Here is a 22,781-nt window from a genome sequence, read left to right on the forward strand (position 1 = left end):
TGATGATAATATTGTAGGGAAATCAATAAAGCATGATATATGTGAATACCAAATCACAAAAATGGTTTTTCACAGTTTGGCGAAGAGTTGAAGTTAGGGGTTGTTAGGGGTAGAATTTCGCCAAAACAGGCGAAGGATGTCATTATATTTGAACATGTCAAAATAGAGTATTGTGGGCTTAATATCAGTTTTGATGCATAGGTGGGCATAATTCATCAATTTTCTTTCACTTTGTATAACATTTAGCTCGTAAAATGAGCCTGGGAATTAACAATTTCATTTCTTCAGAAGCCATTTTTTCCGCAAAATCAGCGGATTTTTCGCATGAAAATGACGGAAGTTTACGGGGCTCAAAAACAAGCATTTCGCATATTTTCCAAGAAAATGACCGCGTATGCAATGTATTATTTCATTTTCTTTCGTATTATCTAATTTTCTCGTCTTGGTTTGGTCGATTAGCGGTGCTGTCCCCATTATAAGTTAGGGGTTGTTAGGGGGAAAATAACGACTTCCTTCGGGATTTTGACTTCCCGATAACGACTTCCTTTTTGGCCACCGGTGACGTAACAGGCTGAACAAAGCACGCCAGGGCGGTGGTGCATGATGTATGAAGAGTCAACAGGGGATTATTGTGTCTTTGATGGCCTTGAATCTCGAACGACTGCTTGTGTTGTGGACGCTGTGGATGCATTGGTGTTGTGTCCGAGGGGTTTGTGCTTATCCTGATTTTCAGTGGTTGTGTTTGAGCTTAGTTTTGCTTTTATTCTTTGCGATCAATTGATAACTAGGTATTGTATATTAATCCGAGTCTGGTCCAAGGCTATATGCTGTATCTGTGCTGGGTGAGCAGCGATTGAAATTGAAATTGAAATAGCCTAGTTGTTTGTACAATTCAATTTGTGATTTCCTTACCAAACCTGTGCATGTTGTTTGGTAGGTAAGTACAAACTCAGCTCCAAAAGTCAAGACACTGGAATATAATGCAGTTTTTATTTTGTCACAATCACATCACCCATGCAGCATCAGCATGCTGATTTCAACTGCTAATGCCATGCACCTATATTTTATATCAATATTGCCAGAACATAAGAATATGAATATTGCTTAAAATTGTATATGCCTATATTCAAATTGGCGCTCATTGAGACAGAGGTATTTTATGACCTAGCAAGAAGTTGCCAAACACATTGATGCTTGCAGAACAGTATGATATATTTAAGTGAAAAAGTCGTGAGGATGTCTTTTTCCCAATTTTTAGGATGTCATTATCCTTTTCATTAGGGGAGGATTTCCCCACAACATTGCCAATTTGGCCACACTGCAGCTGTGTGCTAGTACAAGACCCATACACCGACATGCAGTAGCGCACAATGGATAACACTAGAGCTTCTGTGATGCCCTTTAACACAGGTCTAGGTATGACGTGACGTGCGTGACTTAGGGCTATCAGAATACCGGCGCACTTATGGGACATATTGTCTATCTGAGCCTCAAAATTTAGATGCCTGTCAAGTTGAACACCGAGGTTTTTAACTACTCCTGAGTCTGGAATGACATCTCCATTGAAGGTCAACGTCACAGATGGTACATTGCGCAGCATTGAGGGGGTACCTAGCACTAACATCTGCGTCTTCTTGGAGTTGAGCTTCATCCGGTTGAAGCAAAACCACTGGTACAACATGTCGAGTGCGTGCTCCATACGGGCGACGAGCTGCGGTAAGTCACACTTTCTGCCTGTCACTATCAGTTGTGTGTCGTCAGCATACTGGACAACACTAACACCGTCCGGCACATGCAAGCTAAGGTCGTTCGCAAACAGCATGTACAGAATACAACTGAGGGCGCCGCCCTGGTATACACCGATCACATTGCTCTTTTTATCAGAAAGTAGCATCCTTCCGTCTGCGCACCGTACCTGCACCTGCTGCGCGTGGTCGGCCAAATAGTCACGGAACCATTTGGTAGTGATGCCGTAGAGAGACAGCTTTTCTAGCAGCTTGTCATGCGGAACAACGTCAAAACATTTAGATAAATCGAGAAGTACTAGAATACTTATCTCGCCGTTGTCCATAGCGTGAAGCGCCAGATCGGTGATCACGTGCAGTGCGGTTTCAGTGGAACGGAATTTACGGTACCCGTGTTGACAATCGGAGAGCAGGCAATTGTCCTCGAGATAAGCAATGAGCTGCGCCTGTACAACGCGCTCGACAATTTTCATTATTTCTGGCAGAATCGAGATGGGTCGAGTATCGGACGGTTCGGTGGCAATTCCGGCTTTAGGAATGGGTGTGACTAGCGCATGCTTCCAGGCGTGCGGCACTGTACCGGTGACAAGGCTCGAGTTTACAACGTCAAGCAGAGCATGTCTCACACCCAAGAAAAACTTTTGCAGCATCAGCACGCTAATGCCGTCAATTCCTGTTGAATTGGACGGTTTCATCACCGCGAGCGTGGCACACAAAGTATCCAGGTCGATTGTGCTGACATCGAAACCACAAGTTGACACACGTGGGACGCGCGTGGGGACAGCCAAAGCGGCGACCGGCACACTAGCAGCAGTGTTGAGCCCCACTGCGACATAGTAGTTGTTCAACGCATTCGGGGTTATCCGTGGAATATCGCACTGCTGCTGTTTCCGTCCGATAACGGGCCGCAGCACCCGCCACAGCCCACCGCGACTGTTCTCCCTGATCTCCCGCTCGTACCGCGCGCGGCAGTCACGGCGGATGGCCGCGCGGCACAGCCGGTTGGCCTCCTTGTACGCGGCGCGGTCACTTCCAGCGAGCGCCGCGCGGCGGCGCTGCAGCAGCCGTTGGGTGTCAGCGGACACGGGCGGCGCAGAGCTCCGCCTGTCACGGACACGCCTGAGCGGTGCGACAGTGTCCAGTTCAGAGAGGAACGCAGTCTGGAAGTGCGCCCACTTGTGCACAGTAGTGTCGCTGTCAAAAACTCCGGTCCAGTCGGTATCAGTCAGTTGCTGGCAAAACGCCGCTGCGTCTATCTTGCTCAGAGCGCGGCGATACACGTCACCAGCACGCTGTGTTGACGGACGACCGGCGCAGGACAGCACCACACGAGTAAAATCGTGGGGCCCTCCGTAATGACAGCGGGTTACGCCAGCACGCTGTACAAGCTCAGGCCGGTTGGTAGCGATGACGTCAAGTAGACTACTCACTGGACAGTAGGTAGCTCGGGAAGAGTTTGTCACACGTAGACCGTACGTGTGGAGCATACTCAAAAGTGCGTTTGGCGAACCAGTGCGTGCAGACTTTAACAGACAGTTATTAAAGTCGCCACAGACCATCAGAGTCGCTCGTGGGTAGCTGGCCAGCATGAACTGTAGCTGGTTCTCCAGATCCTCCAGGTCGGCGGCGAGCTGTCTTGCAGTGTTGGTCGGCACGCGGTAAGCAGACGCGACCAGCACGGGCCGGTGCTTGTCAGCGTGAACGAGCACCCAGACGATCTGTAGTGAAATGTAGTGGTGCAGCGGAGCGAGCGCTGGCTGGCCGGACCTGGCCGCTGGACGCTGCCCTGGGTACGGGCGGCCGTCACGCGCCCGCCGACGGTGAACCTGACACCGCAGGGGAATGGGGTCGGTGAACTGATGCCGCAGGGGAGGGGGCGGAGGGCACGCCCGGCCATTGTTCGGGATTAAGAGGCTGAGTCAGTCGGCAGTCAGGGCTGAGTCTGGAAGGTGTTGTTGAGCGTTCTGTGGTGTGGCCGAGGTGGTGCAGAAGACGGCGCTTTGTCTGACTTTGTAAGTTCGGAATACTCACTTTTTTCTTGAGACCTTTGGATTTGCCGGGCGGACGAACTGTGGTGATCAGAGACAACTCCTACAAGCTATTTCGGCACCTAATATCATGGCCAGTTTTGATGTCAAATTAATTCCGGAATTCGACGGCTCCGGTGACGTGCTCGACTGGCTGGAGAAGGTCGAGCTAGTGTGCGGGCTGCAGGAGCCGCCAGTGAGGCAGACGCTGGTGATACCCCTGCGGCTGAAAGGAGGAGCATCTGCTGTGTATCGGCAGCTGGTGGAGGCTGACAGGAAGGACGTGGTGAAGCTCAAGGATGCGCTGAAGCGTGCGTTTGCGGTGGATAAATACGCTGCGTATGAGCAGTTCAGCACCCGCCGTCTCCGCCCCGGGGAAACAGTTGATGTTTTCTTGGCGGAGCTGCAGCAGCTTGCGACGCTGTTCGGAGGAATGTCGGACGAGGGCCTGGGGTGTGCCTTTGTGGCAGGTCTGCCGGACTCTACCAGGCAGATACTGCGAGCTGGAGCGCGCATGGAGTCGTTAAAGCTCTCGGAGGTGGTGGACAGGGCTCGCGCCATCTTGCGAGAGGAGAACGGCGCATCGGAGGTGGCAGCCGCGCTGGTCAAAGAGTCACCAGGCGGTCGGGATCGCGGCCGAACCGTTAGTAGCGGCAGGAGAGAGCGCGGACCTTGCTTTACGTGCGGCCGCTTGGGGCATCTCGCCCGTGAATGTTCGGCCCGCACTGGCCCCCGCGAAATCCGGTGTTTCCGGTGCGACAAGACTGGTCACATCGCAGCTCGGTGTCCGGAAAACGCGGAGAGAGAGGAGGATCGTGTGCCGGCCTCCTCTCGGGATTAAGATGGAGCGGCGCACTACCAACGAGACACCTGAATGTGAACGGGGTGTTGTGTGAGGTGTTGATCGACACGGGATGTACCAGAACGGTGGTTCATTCGTCGCTCTGCGCCGAGTGGAAGAGGCGTTCTGTGTCCATGGTGACAGTTAGTGGTCAGAGAGTGGACTGTGCGGGCACGGCTGAAACCGATGTTGGGGTACCTGGGGGTGATGCTGTGGTGCTTGATGCGTTGGTTGTAGCGGTGAAGCCGCTGGGTTTCGGTGCAATTTTAGGAATGGATGGTGTGAAAGCTCTTGGGGGTGTGACCGTGCGTTCTTCTACTGATGTGCGATTTGCAGGCGAGGGAGACGTGTGCGCCGGAGCAGGAGGCTCCGTGGACCTAGCGGTGGAAAAGGAGGACTTTCGAGTCGTGTTCGATGCGAGGGAAAGGCGCTGGACTGTCGAGTGGAAGTGGTCGGGAAAGAAACCGCCAGATCAACTGAAAAACGGAGTGAGCGAGTACCATGTGACGGATGAAGCGAGAGAGGACTATGAGAGAGAGCTGGAGACGTGGATCGAGAACGGGTGGCTGCTGGAGTACGACGAAGAAAAGCATGGCGCTCCCAAAGGGCTGATACCGTTAATGGCGGTGGTTCAAGAGAACAAGGCGAAAGTGCGGCCGGTCCTTGACTTCCGGGAAATGAACACTCACGTCGACACGTTCACGGCGGACGTTGACGTGTGCAGTGAGAAACTTCGTGAATGGCGCCGGACGGGTGAGAAAGTGGCACTCCTGGATCTGAAGAAGGCGTACCTTCAGATACATGTGGAGGAGTCACTGTGGCCCTATCAGACAATCGAGTTCAAAAACAAAAGGTACTGTCTGACGAGACTTGGGTATGGTCTTAATGTGGCACCCCGAGTCATGAAGACGGTTCTGGAGACAGTGGCGAAGCAGGACAAGAACGTGGAGAAGGCAGTATCGTCGTATGTCGATGACGTTCTGGTCAACGAGGAGGTAATGTCGGCCGAGAAGGTGGCCGAGCACCTTCAAGCCTTCGGTCTCGAGTGTAAGGACCCCGCTCGCGCACAGGAAGGCGCTCGGATTCTCGGCCTCCGAGTCTGGGGGGAGCAAGGCGCACTCATGTGGAAGAGAGACAACGATGTCCGAGAAGTTGCCGGACCGGTGACAAAGCGGAAAGTGTTCTCCCTCTGCGGGCAGCTGACGGGGCACCTTCCGGTGTGCGGCTGGCTGCGGCCGGCGACCTCGCTCCTCAAACGACGTGCGAACAGAGCAGCAAGTGGCTGGGACGACGAGATTGACGACCCGGACGTGGAGCGTCTAATGGACGAAATTGTGAAGCGGGTCAGAGCAGAGGATCCTGCCAGGGGACGGTGGGATGTGAAGGGCGACAGAATCACAGTGTGGACGGATGCCAGTGCTCTGGCCATGGGAGTAGTTGTTGAAGTGGGTGACGAAGTAGTGGAAGACGGGAGCTGGCTTCGCCCCGACAATGGAGTACAACACATCAACATGGCAGAGCTAGACGCGGCCCTGAAAGGCGTGAACATGGCCATCCTGTGGGGCGCGGAAAGAGTCCGGTTGATGACTGACTCACGGACGGTGTACCACTGGATGACCGACCTCCTCAGTGGCAGGGCCCGACTGAAGACGAAAGCTGCCTCTGAAATGTTGATAAGAAGAAGGCTAAGCACCCTCAGGATGCTCGTGGACGAGTACGAGCTGGACGTGAATGTTCAGTGTGTCTCGTCGGCTGAGAACAAAGCGGACGCACTGACGAGAGTGCCGGACGCCTGGCAACGGGTGCTTATGTGCAAAGAGGAGGCTGCAGCATGCGCTGTGGGAGACGGAGACGACCCCGACAGGCTGGTGAAAGAGGTGACCCAAATTCACCACGCTTCTGGTCATCCTGGTGTCCGGAGGACGCTATACTTCGCTAGGAGGGCGAACAAGCTCGCTACGAGACGACTTGCGCAGGCCGTGGTGTCGGCCTGTCAGACGTGCAGGTCTGTTGATCCCGCTCCTGAAAAGTGGCGCGAAGGCCGCCTGGAGGTCGACACCACGTGGGACAGAGTCGCCGTCGACGTGACTCACCATCATGGGTGTCTGTACCTAACGGTGGTGGATTGCGGCCCATCCAGGTTTGCGATCTGGCGTCTCCTGCGGTACGAGACCGCCGCATGCGTCATTGCGGAGCTGGCGGCGATATTCTGCGAGCGGGGACCGCCGGCAGAAATGTTGCTGGACAATGCCACCACCTTCCACAGCAGGGCGTTTAGAGCTTTCGCCAACGACTGGAACGTCGCAGTGCGATACAGGGCGGCGCATGTGCCGTCAGGGAACGGAGTCGTCGAAAGGAACCATCGCTCCATAAAGGTGATTGCGACGAGAGCGAAATGTGGGGTGGCAGAGGCAGTATACAGGTACAATACAACGCCGAAGGACGATGTCACTGAAGCTACGACACCTGCTGGTATGGTGTATCGGTACGACGTCCGAGTGAAAGACGTCGACCCCGTTCCGACAGTGAGGGACGATGGACAGCAGGAGAGCCGCTACCACGTCGGAGATGCTGTCTGGGTGAAATCACCGAGAGCACGCTGTGACGAGCAGTATGGCAGGGGAGTGGTGACTGGTGTGGTGTCACCGCAAACTGTCGAAGTTGACGGTGTACCAAGGCATGTCCGTCATCTGCGTCCGCGTGCAGACGAGGCAGAGCAACCAGTTTCCGGAGAGGCAGAGCAACCAGTTTCTGGGGATGAGGAGCCCTGCTTTGTACGGTGTCCCATCGACCGGCATGACCGAGACGACCAGCAAGACCAACAGGAGGAAGCTGCGAGTGACACAGAGGCTGGGCCGAGGCGAGGTACGCGGGCTCGGCCTGTCACGCAGTTGTACGGAGACCCCGTGCCGAGCGATGTCTTAGATACCTACGTATGAGCGTTGTTAGCGTGTGATGTGAGCACTAGCGTCTGTTGGTTGCGATCAGGATCGGGGGGGAGTGTAGTGAAATGTAGTGGTGCAGCGGAGCGAGCGCTGGCTGGCCGGACCTGGCCGCTGGACGCTGCCCTGGGTACGGGCGGCCGTCACGCGCCCGCCGACGGTGAACCTGACACCGCAGGGGAATGGGGTCGGTGAACTGATGCCGCAGGGGAGGGGGCGGAGGGCACGCCCGGCCATTGTTCGGGATTAAGAGGCTGAGTCAGTCGGCAGTCAGGGCTGAGTCTGGAAGGTGTTGTTGAGCGTTCTGTGGTGTGGCCGAGGTGGTGCAGAAGACGGCGCTTTGTCTGACTTTGTAAGTTCGGAATACTCACTTTTTTCTTGAGACCTTTGGATTTGCCGGGCGGACGAACTGTGGTGATCAGAGACAACTCCTACACGATCTCCAGATTGGAGCCGGCGACTCCCGTAGTTGGTGTGGGCAGCAGTTCGCAGCTGAGGGTGTCCCGGACCAGCACGGCCACGCCTCCCCTCCCTCTCGGCAGGCCGAGCTCAGCCGGCCGGTCCCGCCGATACAATCGGTAGCCGCTCACTCCCAGTAAACGGTCAGGCACGTTCGGTGTTAGCCATGACTCGCATATGGCTAGAATGTCAAAACCGTAGACGTCTTGGATGTCATGACGCATGTCAGGTAACTTGGGCTTGTATGATTGAATATTCAGTTGCCCGACAATCAGCTGGTTCGTTCCTGTGTCACCGTGGCGGCGCCAATTCGCGCCGCCCCGCCCGCCCCGCCGCCTGGCCGCGCCCCTGCCGCCGCGGCGCGTGCCACCGGCCGGCGCCGGTGCTCCATCTGGCGCTCTAACCGGCCCAGTGACAGGTCGCGCCCCGGGGCGATGTGGGCTGACGCAGCCGCCCGGCCGATCGGACGGGTTCGCCGCGCGACGTGCGGCCGGTCCCGGCCGGCGCGGCCAGGGACGGACAGCGGGCTGGGCTGCATGCAGCACGAGCTGCAGAAGATGCAGCGTAACGAGAAGCGCGACCACCGTCGCCGCCACCCCGGTGGCACCGGGGTCCATCTTGGTCTGTCAGGTTGTCTCGTCGTCTCCGGGAAAAATCCAGGCACGGTTCAGACGGAACAACTCTCACTGCTTACGCACACATGTCACGGCCTCACCGTGACTATCACTGCGCAGAGACTCACTCACAGTCAATCACGCCACTAATGTTCAGCACTCGTTCCGCTCTCGCTCGATCCGCTCAGTCCCACTCGCACGCAACACAACACAGACGCACGCTGGGTTAGCACACCGGGGTAAAGAGAGGAGAGCCGGGAGCGCGAGCGGCCCGTGGCGCTGCGCTGACACGACTGAGGGGGCGTCGGCAGAGATGAATTTGGTGGTGTCGGATGATCGAAGCTGTCGTGTCTCCCGGTTCAGTTGCCGCGGCTACTGAAAGGGTTGCTGTATGTTACACAGTTTGGCCTCTCAATGCTGCCAAAACTCCTCACCGGGTTTCTATTGCACCTCTCAGGACTTTCACGGAGTGTCAGGTGCGAGAAAACACCTATTTTCACGGTTCCGGCTAGTGCTGTGAGCTGTCACAGTTTCCCACAGGCCTGTCACAGTTCTTGGCAGGACTGTTAGAACTTAGAGCTTCCGTCTGCGCCAGAGCAGCCCTTTTCGAGACGTCTCACCGGTATGAAAGGGCTAATGATGACTTAGAAAAGTTCTGGCTAAGCCACATTATGTGGGTTCGTGGAACTGCACTGCGTGGCACTTGACATTGGCGGCTTCCTTTGGCTCTTTGATGAGATGTCTTTTCTTTGCGATTGGAATGGAATACTGGCTAACTGCTATCCGTGCATACGACGACTTAGGAACGGATAGCCGTCTGTGAGATACCTCCTCACGTCAAGCAGGACCAGAACGGAATCTAACGGTCCTGTCATTGCTAAGTATACTGTCGATCTCTCACGCTAAGACCCCCTTCTGCCCCCCCCCCCCCCACAGCGAGCCGACCCGAGCTGCCGGGCGGCTGACTCGGTGCCCTGGTATGTCGGTGCGTGTGTGAATGTCGGACCGCGGGGGCTCCGCTCACAGCACCCCAGTGTGAGTCGGCGCCACCCTTACCTCGGCCCCTTACCATGCCTTGCAGCGGTCAGGGGGAGGTGGAGGTCATTCACCTGATGGCAGTTCCCTATCCTATTCGTCACTCAAGCTCGGAAAGGATAGGACGGTTTGCGTCTTCGTTTCGTGCTGTGGAGGCGTGCCGGGCTACATTTTTCAATAACTGAAATCCCCCAGGGGCTCTGAAGATTTCGAGCCGTGCGGTGGCGTTGGATCGCGCCCGTTCGTGTCTCGTGAGAAATCACAGGGAGTGGTATGTGGGCGATGATCAGGGCAGGGTGGGGTGATTGCGTGACTGAGACTGCGTGACTGAGAGACCCGAGGGGATTTGAAAGACTCAACAGGGAGCTGAGAGACTCGACAGAGGCCTGTGGGACCCGGCAGGGACTGGGAGGCGCCGTGCCTTTGAGACTGACTTTGTGACCGTGGTAACTGAAGTTCATAGGTGGGCACGATCCGTTCCTCCGTTCCTCCGTTCCGGAACGCCGTTACAATTTTTAGGAACGGAGGAACGGACTCGTTACATTTTAAAAAGGGTAACGGACCAAGTAACTTCCGTTACATTGGTTGTTCGTTCCTCCGTTACACGTTACAGTTTAGTCCGTTCCTTCGTTCCTCCGTTACTTTTCGTTGTCCGAGCGGGTTGATCTTTCAGCTAACCCACAGACATTTTAATGCAGCAGCGGAATAGTGGATTATTGAGCAGCCCTGACTTGAAGACGGAAGATGGCCTCAGTGTACTGGCCTTCCGCAATGAGTCGGCGTTGCAGTATGTGTTCGGCGGGTTCGCAAAGTTCAACACGGGGCCATGGGCGTTCCTTCAAGCGCCTCAGTGGAACGCATGTTCTATATCAATGGGAAAAGATGTGCTACGTGCAAAAAGGGCTACCCTCTCAGAAAGTGGCAGCGGAACATCTTCAATTAAGGGGGGGGAGGGGGCACTGCCGACTTTTGGTCCAATTCTCTCCATGCAACGCACATAGGGCTAATGTTAAAATGCCAAAATCAAAGGGGGGCACAGTGCGCCGGTGCCCCCCCCCTCCCCCGTTCCGACGCCTATGCTCTCAGATGCCAACCTGGAAGTGTTCGTGAAGGGCAACGGGCATCTGGCCGGGGACAAGTGATGCGCATCACTCATCAATACCACCAGACGTTCCAAGGTTTAGTGTCCAATCAGTGCCCGCTGTCTTGGCAGATTTCGTGGGCATTCCGTTTTCTCGGTAGGTTTAGTTTGTGTCGGAATGGTCTAAAAAATGTGTGCAATACAAAACATTTTGACGTTTTTTTTATTTTGCTGTAACGGAGTAACGGACTAAAGAACTTCCGTTACATTATATGCAGAGGAACGGAGGAGCGAGTAACGGAAGTCACGTTTTGAAGGAACGGAGGAACGAGTAACGAAGTTACAATTTTGGAGAACGATGCCCACCTATGCTGAAGTTTGTGTTAAACTCCGCTATGCCTGAGATGACTGAGGTGCGAGCCTGAGACGACTGAGTTACAAAGAAAGCCCGGGACGGAAATGAATGTCCGTGCGGTCTTCGTTCAATCAAAAAACCGCATTTGGCTGCGAACGGGCATTGGGATAGCCAAAAGGGACATCACATTTTCGCTGGGTCTCATGTTAACTTTCACTCACATTTTATGATACCATTCTTTATTTTTCACTCACAACGTATTGCCTTTTTTTACACAATTGTTCGTGGTATGAATTATGATGCTGTATGGAGTGTGTTCTTTGTAATGCTGTTTTGGTCGAGGCGCGATGTGCACAGTTTGTTGCCCGGAAGCTGCCCCCGTATTGGCACTGCTGCGGTCGCGGGGTGGGCCGATATTCCTATAGTTATGCCCACCGGCCGGCCGCGGCGCTCGTTTCCCAGGCGGCTCTGCTGAGATCGTGCGCAGGTGCAGGAAAAGGACGGCGCTGGGCGGGCCCGTGTGGGGCAGAGACCGGTCCGTGCGCCGCTACACAAATCCTCTCTGAGTAGCTGCCGAGGTACGGGAGCTCCAGTGGAGCCGCGGCGGCGGGTGGGAGGCGCTGGCCTGCATCGTCAGCTGCCCAAGGAAACTGTCGGCAATGCTGAACATTCTAATCCGACTGTTTGTGCTCTCTCTCTCTCTCTCTCTCTCTCTCTCTCTCTCTCTCTCTCTCTCTCTCTCTCTCTCTCTCTCTCTCTCTCTCTCTCTCTCTCTCTCTCTCTCTCTCTCTCTCTCTCTCTCTCTCTCTCCTTCTCTGTCTCTCACTCTCTATTTTATTGTCCTCTATCTTTCTCACTCCTCACTTTTATCTTTCTGTACCTCCGGTCTTCTCTTTCCTCTCTTTCTCCCACTCCGACTGTTTCGATCCATCCTTCTTCGTCTTTCCCTCTCTTAGCGTTCTATCGTGCCATGCCTCTCTCTCCCCATTCGCCGCTTCACATCTCCGTTCGGTCTTGTCAGGATTTATTTGTGCGCTCCCCAGCCCTCGGTGGCTCAGATAGTGAGATGATAAGAGCGCACAGATTGCGCCACTGATTAGAGGGCACAGATTACTGGCCGATCGAGCGCGGTGACCTCTGTACGGATTGATCGGGAATCGATCTGGTCGCGGCGTCTGGTCACTGGGACATATCAGAAGCGGTCAGCCCGGCTGACACGTGCTGTTGTTTATTTGATATGACCTGTGGCGACAGGCGGAGCTTACTGTGAGGTTTTGGGGGCTTCCCTCCCGCTAGCTCGTCAGAAAATGGCTGGCGGAAGTTGTTTTGAATTGCTTTTTTGGTTTATGGAAGGGAGTTGAAGTTTGATGAAATCAAATCGTTTTGAATCATGAAATCGTTTTGAATTGAGTGATAAAGCGGATTCAATTCCCAAGTCGTAGTCTGATTGTTGTTAGGTACAGCTAACGTAACTCCACGGTCGAAGGTCAACCCGCGAGGTGCCGTTATCTGCCGGTGTAAACACTGCAGTAATTACCGTGAGTCAGGACCTATGTAGTCTTTGATTGTGTTGAAATGCTCAGCAAACATTAGCTATCCACTTGACGTTTTTGACGTGCTACGACCGTTCAAAGTCCTTCTCAGCGCTTCTGGTGTGGGACAGACTCAAAACCGTGATGTGTACTGCCATAAACATATGCGCGATAAAACAACTAACTATTGATGAGATGGCGGTGCTGTCGTGAATTTGGTTTGAGCACAGACGGAACTTGCGTTACTATGCGCCCTGTCTACGTCTGGGGCTGGGAGGGGGCGTTGGCAGCCCCCGTGCCCCTGATCCATACCCGGCACTGACAGCCCTCAATCCCAGAGCGCCCCGAACCAGCACATGCCGGTCGGGGGTCGCCCCACGACCCACTGTGGTCCATACGGGCGCCACATGCGACTCGCCCCGGTCGTCGGGGGTCGGCCCGCCGCCATACGGGTGTCCGATACAGCGTCCGATGGCGGTCACAGCGACTGATAGGCACCCATTTACATCGTGTCAGCGGCGCCGCGATGGAACTGGGTCGGACAGCTGGGTCGGACGGTGGCTGCAGAGTGGTGGTTTGGGCACAGGGGATTCATGTGGGGGGTTGAGATATTGAACAGAAATGATGTGTTGGGTGGGCGTCAATGAAGTAACTACAGTAGTTAGTTGGAAATATGTCCTGAGTGGTGTTTTAGGGGACACACCGGTACTTGAGCTGGTCGGCTCACGTACCGGTGCGAACAGCGTTTGTATGTATTTTGTCTCACTAGCGTTATGTTGCATTGTACCTATTAACATGGTGCTATAATGATGAATGATGCTGTTTTTGCTTGCCAGTCCCATTGAATGGTAACGTTATCCCATTATAAGTGAAAAATAACCGTCCATGCGCCGATGTTATCGTAAATCACGCACCGCGCGAGCAACCGTTTCCGGCCTATTTACAACCACCAGTCCTCAGAACAGCGCTTTGGGAGTCCCACAGTGCGCCCTATTTCCCTGAGGGTTTTTATGCTCGCTGCGTAGTGTGCCGCGCTGCAGTCATCATATCCTGGTTTGCTGTGCAAAACTGGTCATTTTCACCGTTCTGGTGACCAAAACATTGGCGTCTGTCGACTGCGCGGTGGTACCGGGGGTAATGCCTGATGTCGGGGTGGCAGTGTTGCTCGCTTTTTTGGTGGAGCACTAGGGGTAGACACTGGCCACTGTGCGTTCGTACACGTGTCATAGGATGCAGCATACGACTGAAGCAACTCGGTGCACCATACAAGCCTCGTGACGTGGGCCGCACTGTAGTGATACGGATGAAACCATGTGGTTAGTGCGTTGTGTCGGTCCTGCCTCATCATTTTTAGCAATAATCAGCTGAATGTCGATTCGTTCTGGCTTTTATGAGCACGTGGACGCGTTGATCCGTCCCCGGTTGCTGTAGTGAGCGTAACTTAACACCGCTACTATCTTCTCTCCCGAGCTAATCCGGCCTGCTCAGCAGCCCTCCGGCAGATTTACAGCAGCCGTTGACGTCATCGTGACGTCACTTTGATGACGTCGCACCAGCCCGGTACGCTCTGCTGTTCACGGGATGGTGCCCCACTGGGAGAGAGTTACGATCGGGGCGACGGCCTTGTGATCGAGTGGTTGTTTATTTGCCCAGGTTAATATCAAGTAGGACGTGAATCTTTGCAACCGCCCCCTAAGGAATCCATTCTACTTGTTGATTGGATCATTTTTAAACCAATCTGAATGATATATTTCATGTTGTGTTTCAGTGCATGACTTCCTGACTTCCTTGTGGCGTTTCCCGTAAATATCGACTCCGTTAGTGGCCGAGATGCCGCAGATTTCTGTCATGACCGCGGAATGCTTCAGTCGGCAGAGCGCTGCGCGTTCTCACGGTGTTCCGTAAGCTTCCGCAGCCCACAGCGCTGGTTGGGGCCGATAGCTCCCGCTGGTGGCCCCCTCCGTCAGGCACCGTGCCCCTGATTGGCCGGTGTTGGGCTGGCTGTTATCGCGTATCGCTCCAGCCGGACGCTGAACCCTGTCAGAGTACCCAGTGAGGCCCAGGCGTGAGCTACCTGCTGCCGTGCTTCCATTGGCGATTCCTCGTGCTCTGGGCTTTAAGCCGAGATGAGTGATAGAATATGAGGAAGGGAAGTAAACCTATCAGTCCTTTCAATGACTGTTCAAAGAAGACAAAGCGTCACCTCGATACAGACTCACAGACTGATACAGAGATACAGTTTTTAACAAAGGTGCATTTGAGGAAGAAGGTGATAACAAAATGTGGCGTGAAATATCAACATTGTCAGCCGTTTTCAAAGTGTAGTTGCGTTGGTCTCTGTGCTCGGTGAGGCGCCTGGTGCAGTCCCGGTTGTCGGCCGTAAGCGACCTCTGTCTTGTCAGTCGTCACCGCTCCGGCCGTGGGCTGCGGTAAGTGGCCGGAATGGCCGGCCGACGCCTCGCCAGGCCACACCCACGCCTCCAGCTGAGCGGCTGCTGGAACTGTGCGCGGTCACTGAGGCGAGGGGAGACGCCCCGGGGCCCGGCAGGGCGCTGTGCTCCTCTCTACAGAGGCTGAGTGGCGTGAAGGCGACCCCCTGCGTGTGCCGAGTATCCTTCCGACACGTAACGCCGCGAGATGGGTCGGACAGTTGGCAGACAGTCGCACATCTGGGAACCTCCCCCGGGAGAGCCGCAGGAATGTCGATTGATTCGCCGAATGGCCGTCCGCCTCCCCCGCCGCGTGAAGCCTTTCCTGGTGTTGCAACTGAGCGCTGTGAGGTGTCTGTGGCGGTGCGGTCATTGACGCAAGGGGCGATGTTGGGTTAGCTGGTGAGCACGAAGAAAGGCTCTGGGGCTTGTGTGGAGCGTTCACGACACTAGGCCCCGGGGCCCGCCGGTAGGGTTTCTGAGGGTCTCATCGAGTCGCCTCCCCCGAACCTCCCCAGTGCGGCGGCTGTTCCCGGTAGATCTGGGGAAGTGTGTCGGGAATGATCTCCAAGCCACAGCGACCTTCCCACGGTGGGAAGTATCCCAACCTCCGCGGCGATACCCAGGGGTGGCGTATCGAGACAGACACCAACCGTCAGTGATCGAGACAGACCCGTCAGTGGTGACTTACCGTGTGAAGACACGGAGGGAGACACTGGCGACAAACGAAAATGCGACCGCGACGAAATATATTCGTAATATATCAGATCAGATATTAATACATGTATGTGGTTTGTTGGCATGGACTTCCCAAAGTCCAAACCTTGTCAATGATTACCATTGTGCAGTTTCTGGAGCGTCACTTTTCTCGGGTTGTAAATGAGATGGGAAACCCGGCCGCAGTGTTTCCATCTGCCAGCTGCCCCCCCCCCCTCCTTCTTCTGACCTGACGTCCCCCTTCTGATTCCGGCAGCTACATCGGCGAGAATGACACGATTGTGGTGTCGGTGTGGAACAACAGGAAGGTGCACAAGCGGCAGGGCGGCGGCTTCTTGGGCTGCGTCCGCATCCGGTCCAACGTCATCCAGCAGCTCAAGGACACCGGCTGTGAGTACTCGACGGGGGGATATTGAACTGGAGGTGGGCGGGACGCTGGTGCGCATACTATATTTGAGGACGTGTTCATCGATTTTTTTACGCATGATGTCCCTCGTGTCGACGCGCCCTAAAATCCCAACAATCAAACAATTATTGTTACGCTCTACACTGCAGTCTGCACTGGACAGTAGGCATGAAAAACGACGTAACGTGGAACCTCGGCTACCAAGTACCAACAGTCATCCATCCATTCATTCAGCGTCTCCCTTTCCGTCGTCTCCCGGTACCTTTCAATCTGGCGATCCCCGTACCCCAAACCTCGGCCGCCTGTCGCCACTTCCGTCTCTGGCCGGCCCAGTTCCGTCCCCCCCCCCCCCCCCTGTGCCGTCTCCGCTCCGGCCGACCGGCTGTGTCGGATCTGTGAGTCGGCCTGGTGCGTAACACCCGTCCGGCACGCGTCTGGCCTGTATTCCCGGAGAGGGAGGGGTGGGTTGTGCAATCACTGGTCCGCTCGGCGCGTGGCAGACTGGTATAGCAGGATCCACCGGGGCAGAGTGGTGTAGAAGCGAGGCGTGAAGAAGCTGCCAGTCACTGATCAAGGCGTGGCAAGGTCGATTGTCCAACGGCTACTGACTGATCGTTGCTCCGAGAGGGTACAGAGATAAACCACGGTCACGATGGCACCACTGTAGAGAGGGATGAGGGGGGAGAGAGAGAGAGAGAGGGGGGGATGCCGTCTGACCGGATATAAGAGGTTTTGTTGAGGCCGCACCAGGTCAAGGAATCTGTCTTATAAACAGTCCCAACATCTCGGCGGAACCGGCAGAAAATCTGTCTTCCAGTGGAGGCTATTTCAGGCGGGCACTCCCGTCTCTTTAATCACACCCTCGCCGTGTGGCTGACCACTCGCTCCGGCCGGTCTGTGCGGTCACCACTGAACGGTCTCCTCTGCCGACCGGTCGCTGGTGGTCTCTGCTGTCATCACTGAACAATGTTCTGCGGCCAGCGGACAGGGTCAGACGGCGCCACAGCGGTGTGCGACTGCCTGGTCGGCCTGCCCGGCATCTCAGCTCTGAGCTCAGCCGGTGAACCGCACAGCTCTGAGCCCCGTGGGTCTGCACGTTATTGTCGCAGCTCCCAGCTATCATCTCCGCGGGTCTGCGCGCTAACTTCGCAGCTGGGAAGCCCCGCTGATTCCAGCATCAATGCCCCCAGCTTCAATCCCCTCTTATTTCAATATCATTACCAATTACCCCAGGTCATAGGCTGTGGGGGCGTGCACTTTAATCTCCACAGCTTTCAGCTCTACGTGTTCCAGTGTCAATGCCCGCGGCACTCTCCGCCCACTCCGGCGCCAATCTGCGCTGCTTTAGCTGCAGCCTTATAATCGACCACGGCGCAGCGCTTGTAGCGGATTGATCAAACTGGCGTTGTGTTTTGAGTGGGTTCAATTGAGGTAGGTCTCCCTTTGATGTGGCAATGCCTTGCTGGCTGATTAATTCGGAATGTCGCGTTATGTCGGATTCAGTTTCAGCGAGCTGGACACACCGGTTAGTAGCGGGCTCTGTTCGAGTTATATTATCTGATGAAGCGGCCTCAGCCGTAGTTAGGCTCGGGCGTTGCTGCTGACATCACTAGCAGTCGCGTCTGAGTGACATGTATCACCACATGACGCGGTGGGCGTATGTGACGCCCTGCCTCGTCGCCGCTCGGTGCGATGGTTCCGTCCTCATCTCAGACTGCCGGCCGTCTACCAGTGCCTAATGCTGGCCTCTTCCCATTCCGGGTCATGACGTGCCGTATCTGCCGCCCCCCCCCGTGTGGTGAGGGGGGGGGTGATCGCACGCCGCCGCCGCCGGGGTTTTCCGAGACCCGCTGACGGACTGCGGCTATGGGCTGGCGGCGCCGGGCCGCTGCGGGCCGGCTCAGTTGAGCGGCAGCCGGCTCTGAGCAGGGCAGGTGTGGAGTGGCCGGGCCGGCGGCAGCAGTGAGCGGTGAACAGTGGATCGGTGCAAATGAAGTGACATTGTGGGGAGGGAGTGACGGACCCACCGTGCTGTGACGTTGTGCCCTACGGAGGGTTGCGCGGTCTGGCGCAGTGCCGCGCCGCTACACCCGGCGCACAGTACTCTGAATAGTGTCAGACACAGCGCGCCGTCACCGTGAGCCGTGTGTGAATACCAGGGGTGTCGGCGGCACGGCACCCGGCCCGGACTGCTATATGTGTCTACTGGAAATGCTGGCCTGCGCCTGGGCTCGCAAATCAGACGGTGAGACAGCCACGGCGCCGCGCCGGCACACAGCCGTGGAGGCATCACCGGGATAGTGTCATGTTTACCTCATCGGGCGCTTCTTTCCTGTGGTCCTCTGGCTCCGCTTTGAACTACGTCAGGAAGTGAACAGTGCTACGAATAATATCAGAGGGGACTGTAGTCACTGCCTTTATGTGTGTTGGTACTGGTATCGCTAAAATGTGCTTATTTTGTCAGTTGGTACTTGCTAGTTGTGGTCATACGCTCCAGACGCGGAACTGGTCCCAATGGGACGCCATTTGCGATACAATGCTAACAGCTGATGTGTAACCGTGTCAGTGTCACCGACAGGTGACCGTCAATGACACCGACACAGTGATACCGTGTCTCCAGATCACAGACACTATACCACCGTGCAGCGTGACGCAAGGGATCGTTCGCCCTAGCTGTGGTCCTGTGCTGAACTGGGGAGCAGTTAGCTCCATGCATTTTCTGATGAGCTTTTTAACATTGAACTGGCAGCTGATAGTGCACACTACTCCTTTGGCTAGTCAGAAGTAGCAGCAATGCTCCACACTGGACACTGATCCCGAATAAATGAGAAGTATCACGTATCATGAGCGTATTTTCCTATTCGTTTAGCATTGTAATCCGTATGTAATACGTATTTACTCTGCTCATGCATTCGAGGCCATTGACTTTCAGTGACGTTGGCAACTGACGCGCAACAGCCCCAATTAAAAAAGTGAAGCATATTGTCTACTGACTGGATTCTGCGTATACTCGCATTCTGTAGTCAGGAGGTAGAAGCAGGTGGCTAGTATTACGGTATTTGGGGCTTGTTTTCCGTAAGGCATTCTGTTCATCACATGCATCGCCCTTTTGCACTCTTCTTTAGTCCTGTCGTGGGTAGCCTGCCGCGCGGCATGACCCGTGGCCCGACCTATGACATCAAGTACCGTGATAACCTGTGACCTGTGCCCCAACTCTTCCCTTTTATCTGACTTGTGTGTTGGTACTCATCCCTGACCTGTAACCTGACCTCTGATTGACATGTGACCTGACATGTGAATCACCCCTGACCTGTGACCTAACCTATATACTGTGACCCGTGACCTTTGGCCGGACCTCTAGCCTGTTATCTTACCCTTATCCTGTAACCTTTGACCTGAACTGTGACCTCTCTCTCGCCCCGCAGACCAGCAGATGGAGCTGCGCAAGTCGAGCAGCCAGGACGCCGACTACCTGCGTGGAAAGGTCATCCTGTCACTGCTGTCCCGGGACGGGAACGGCGGCAACGGCGGCAGTCACAACGTGGTGGTCAACACCCAGGGCATGATCAGCGCCCTCTCCATACAGGTGAGGACGGCTGGCCGTTCAGCTGACTATGACTAATGACTAATGACTAATGATGACTAATGATGTTCCACCCCTCACAAGCTATCAAACGACTGGAATGATAGGCTTGGCCGCTTATCACGCAATTCAAAGCGTCTATGGTGTGGATGCATTACAGGAACAAGCTGTGTCAGTCAACTCATGTCATGTGGCAGAGCCTTCTATTCCCAGTTATTGGCTGTCAAATACTAAATACTCGTCTGGCATTAGGTATCTGATAGGCGGGTCATTGGTATTTTGTCTGTGTTTTGATGTCCGGTCCTGCACGCGTACCGAGTGCAGCGCCTTGTTTCACGAGGTCGGGCCTCGCTCTGCTGCGACGCCAACCACGCGCGCCAGCAGCGCAGCGGGGGGTCGAACTGAACTCTGCAGGACTCGCTGCGGGCCGCCGAGAACGGGACGGGAATCTATCGGTAGCTTTTTCATATTTGACCTACAAACGATGTTCTGGTGCTTTGAGATTTAAGATGTACCTGCAATGCCACTGCTAAGACTCCCAATGTTATGCTAGCCTTTGTTTTGTGAAAGTGAATTAGGGTCCTTCAAATACAGCGAACAGTGCCATCAGCGCCCCTCTTACATAGGGCGTAGTCTCGATTCAGGCAAGAGTAAACACCCGTAAGAGGCCTGTTCTATTTTGCCGCCCAGTGAACACGATGCTGAGACTACTGCTGGTGGATGATTATAGCAATGACGCCTCCCAGTTACACGGGGAATGCCTGCGAGGGTTTTTACAGCGGCTCACTGGCGTCGGTTGTGTCCGGACATGTATACCAGTCGTTCCCCTGGCCCTGTGACTATGGAGCTGCTCTCTCACCCTCTCCCTCTCTCTCTCTTTCAGGACGAGCTGGCAGAGGGCTGGGAGGAGCGGTGCGCGCCCAACGGCCGGCCCTACTACGTCAACCACGTGACACGCTCAACGCAGTGGGAGCGACCGCAGCGGCCGGCGCTCGAGGCGGCGCTGGTCTCGCCGGCCGCCGGCGAGGGCGAGCAGGAGCGGGGCCGGCGCTCCTCACCCTCTCCCGGCGAGTGCCCGCCGCGCCGCTCGTCGACGGAGAGGGGGGAGAGGCGCTCGCAGCGGCGGCGGCACCAGCACTACCTGAGCAGGAACCAGCTGCACCAGCCCGACGACCTACCCGACGGGTGAGCGGCGCCGGCGAGCCATTCTATCAGACTAGTACGGAGAGTCCGAGACTGCCCTCTCAGGGCGGGATGGGCACCAGCCAGTTTCTTGTCCACCGCTTGCCGACCTTATCTTGTTTCTGTATGATTTTAAACCTCACTTATTCTGTCATGGGTTGATGCACTTCATAATTAGGTACCGTGCTCTATAATTAGGTATTGAATTCCCGGCCTTAGGGCTGGAAGGTGTTTCCCATGCCTGCCAAAAAGCTCACAACTATAATTGATAGCATTGTCATAGCATTGATAGCATTGTATAGCATTGTCAATGCTGTTGTACGCAACCGCCACAGACGACTGTAAACAGACATTATGCTGCATTAACGATGCTCGGTTTTTAACTCATCCCTGACCTCCGTCCGTCAGCTACGAGATCCGTACCACGTCTCAGGGCCAGGTGTACTACTGGCACGTGCCGTCGGGCCGCGCCACGTGGCACGACCCGCGGCTGCCCCGTGGCGAGCAGGCGGCGCCGCCGGCCTCGGCCGAGCTGCCGCCGCTGCCCGCCGGCTGGGAGATGCGGCTCACTGACTCGGGACGCGTCTACTTTGTGGATCATGTCAACAGGTGGGCTCACACGGCCGGTGGACGGGGGGGGGGGGGGGGGCTGTGTCTGATTATTTTTGCTATTCTTTTTTGTGGGAGCTACCTCTCTTGTGTTCTTTCCATCTCATATTAGCATAATTTAAAATGTGTCGAAACGTCAACATCGAAATACGAAACGTCATCGAAATAACATGATTTTGAATGCTAAAGAAGCTTTGCATTGCACTTCTTCAGAGGAGCCCTACTTGCGGCAGGCTTGGATATTCACTCGCCATTTGGAGTCATCATCTCATGGGGATGGCAGATGTACTGGGACCTGAGTCCTAACCTGTGACCTTTTCTGATATCAGTGCTGAGTTGATCTGTGCTTATTCCCGCCTGTGGCCTGACCTGTGACCTCGTCTGACCGACTGTGCCCTGTTCTGACCGACAGGACGACCCAGTTTGCCGATCCCCGTCTGACGACGACCACGGGCGGCTCGGCGAGGCAGTCGCGGCTTATTGAGGAACCGGCGCCCGCGACTGTACGTATACTGGGGTGCAGGGGTACATCTTGTGGAGGGTACTGTCATAAACGAGGTCCTAGTCACCCCTGCAAAGGTGCACCTTGAGCAGGGACCAGCACTTTCTGACTCACTGAGGCGTATTTCGGGTAAAGTCTCTCTTGAGAGTATCGCGACTCTGAGGGGAAGGCGCCACCTATCCCAGTCACGGTTGAGTGGCTGTTTGAAAGCCACTGACCGAAGCCTGACACGCGGCGGCAGCCAGCGCGGCGGGGCGAGGGGAGTGGTTGCGGAGGTGCTAATGGTGTCTAACTATGGGGCTGTTCGGAGCGCATGAGCGTGGGAATGTTGCTAGATAGTCGTAGATGGCATTGCTCGTCCGCTGATGTGTTCAATTCAGTTAATGTACATCATGCGTCGTCTCTTCTCTCCACCCGTGCTCGGCTGTACTGACCGTCCTCCCGTCCTCCCCAGGAGCCGGCGGCGGACCCTGCCGTCCAGTCGCCGCCCTACTCCACCCTCCCCGGCGGGGGCAGTCGGGCGGCCCCGGCGCCCACCGAGCCCCCGCCTCTCCCGGCCCGTAACCCGGCGGCGCCACCGGCCCCGGCGCCCGCACCGGCCCCGCTGCCAGCAGCCGGCGGCGCCACGGACGGCGGCCAGGTGAGGGAGGGACGGGAAGGCAGGGGCGGTCCGTGAGAAAAAGGGGTTGTGGGGGTAGCTGTGGTTGGCAGCTGCTGGGATG

The 22,781-nt window shown here is 55.7% G+C and overlaps 1 protein-coding gene across 2 annotated transcripts in view; it reads left to right on the forward strand.

Annotated features, from left to right (window-relative positions):
- The window catches only part of LOC122366061 (E3 ubiquitin-protein ligase SMURF2-like), a 48,825-nt gene that overhangs the window by 8,346 nt on the left and 17,698 nt on the right, over positions 1 to 22,781 (forward strand). The window contains exons 5-10 of one of the 2 annotated variants that reach the window (XM_043337833.1): positions 16,034 to 16,167; positions 19,609 to 19,769; positions 20,650 to 20,951; positions 21,357 to 21,557; positions 21,970 to 22,060; positions 22,514 to 22,699. In XM_043337833.1, the coding sequence (XP_043193768.1) occupies positions 16,034 to 16,167; positions 19,609 to 19,769; positions 20,650 to 20,951; positions 21,357 to 21,557; positions 21,970 to 22,060; positions 22,514 to 22,699 (1,075 nt within the window). Of the gene's footprint in view, positions 1 to 16,033; positions 16,168 to 18,088; positions 18,429 to 19,608; positions 19,770 to 20,649; positions 20,952 to 21,356; positions 21,558 to 21,969; positions 22,061 to 22,513; positions 22,700 to 22,781 lie in introns of those variants that run through there. The other variant, XM_043337834.1, reaches the window with a different exon arrangement.

Source organism: Amphibalanus amphitrite, unplaced genomic scaffold (genome assembly GCF_019059575.1).
Source record: "Amphibalanus amphitrite isolate SeventyFive unplaced genomic scaffold, NRLGWU_Aamphi_draft 000782F_arrow, whole genome shotgun sequence".
Classification (NCBI taxonomy): domain Eukaryota; kingdom Metazoa; phylum Arthropoda; class Thecostraca; order Balanomorpha; family Balanidae; genus Amphibalanus; species Amphibalanus amphitrite.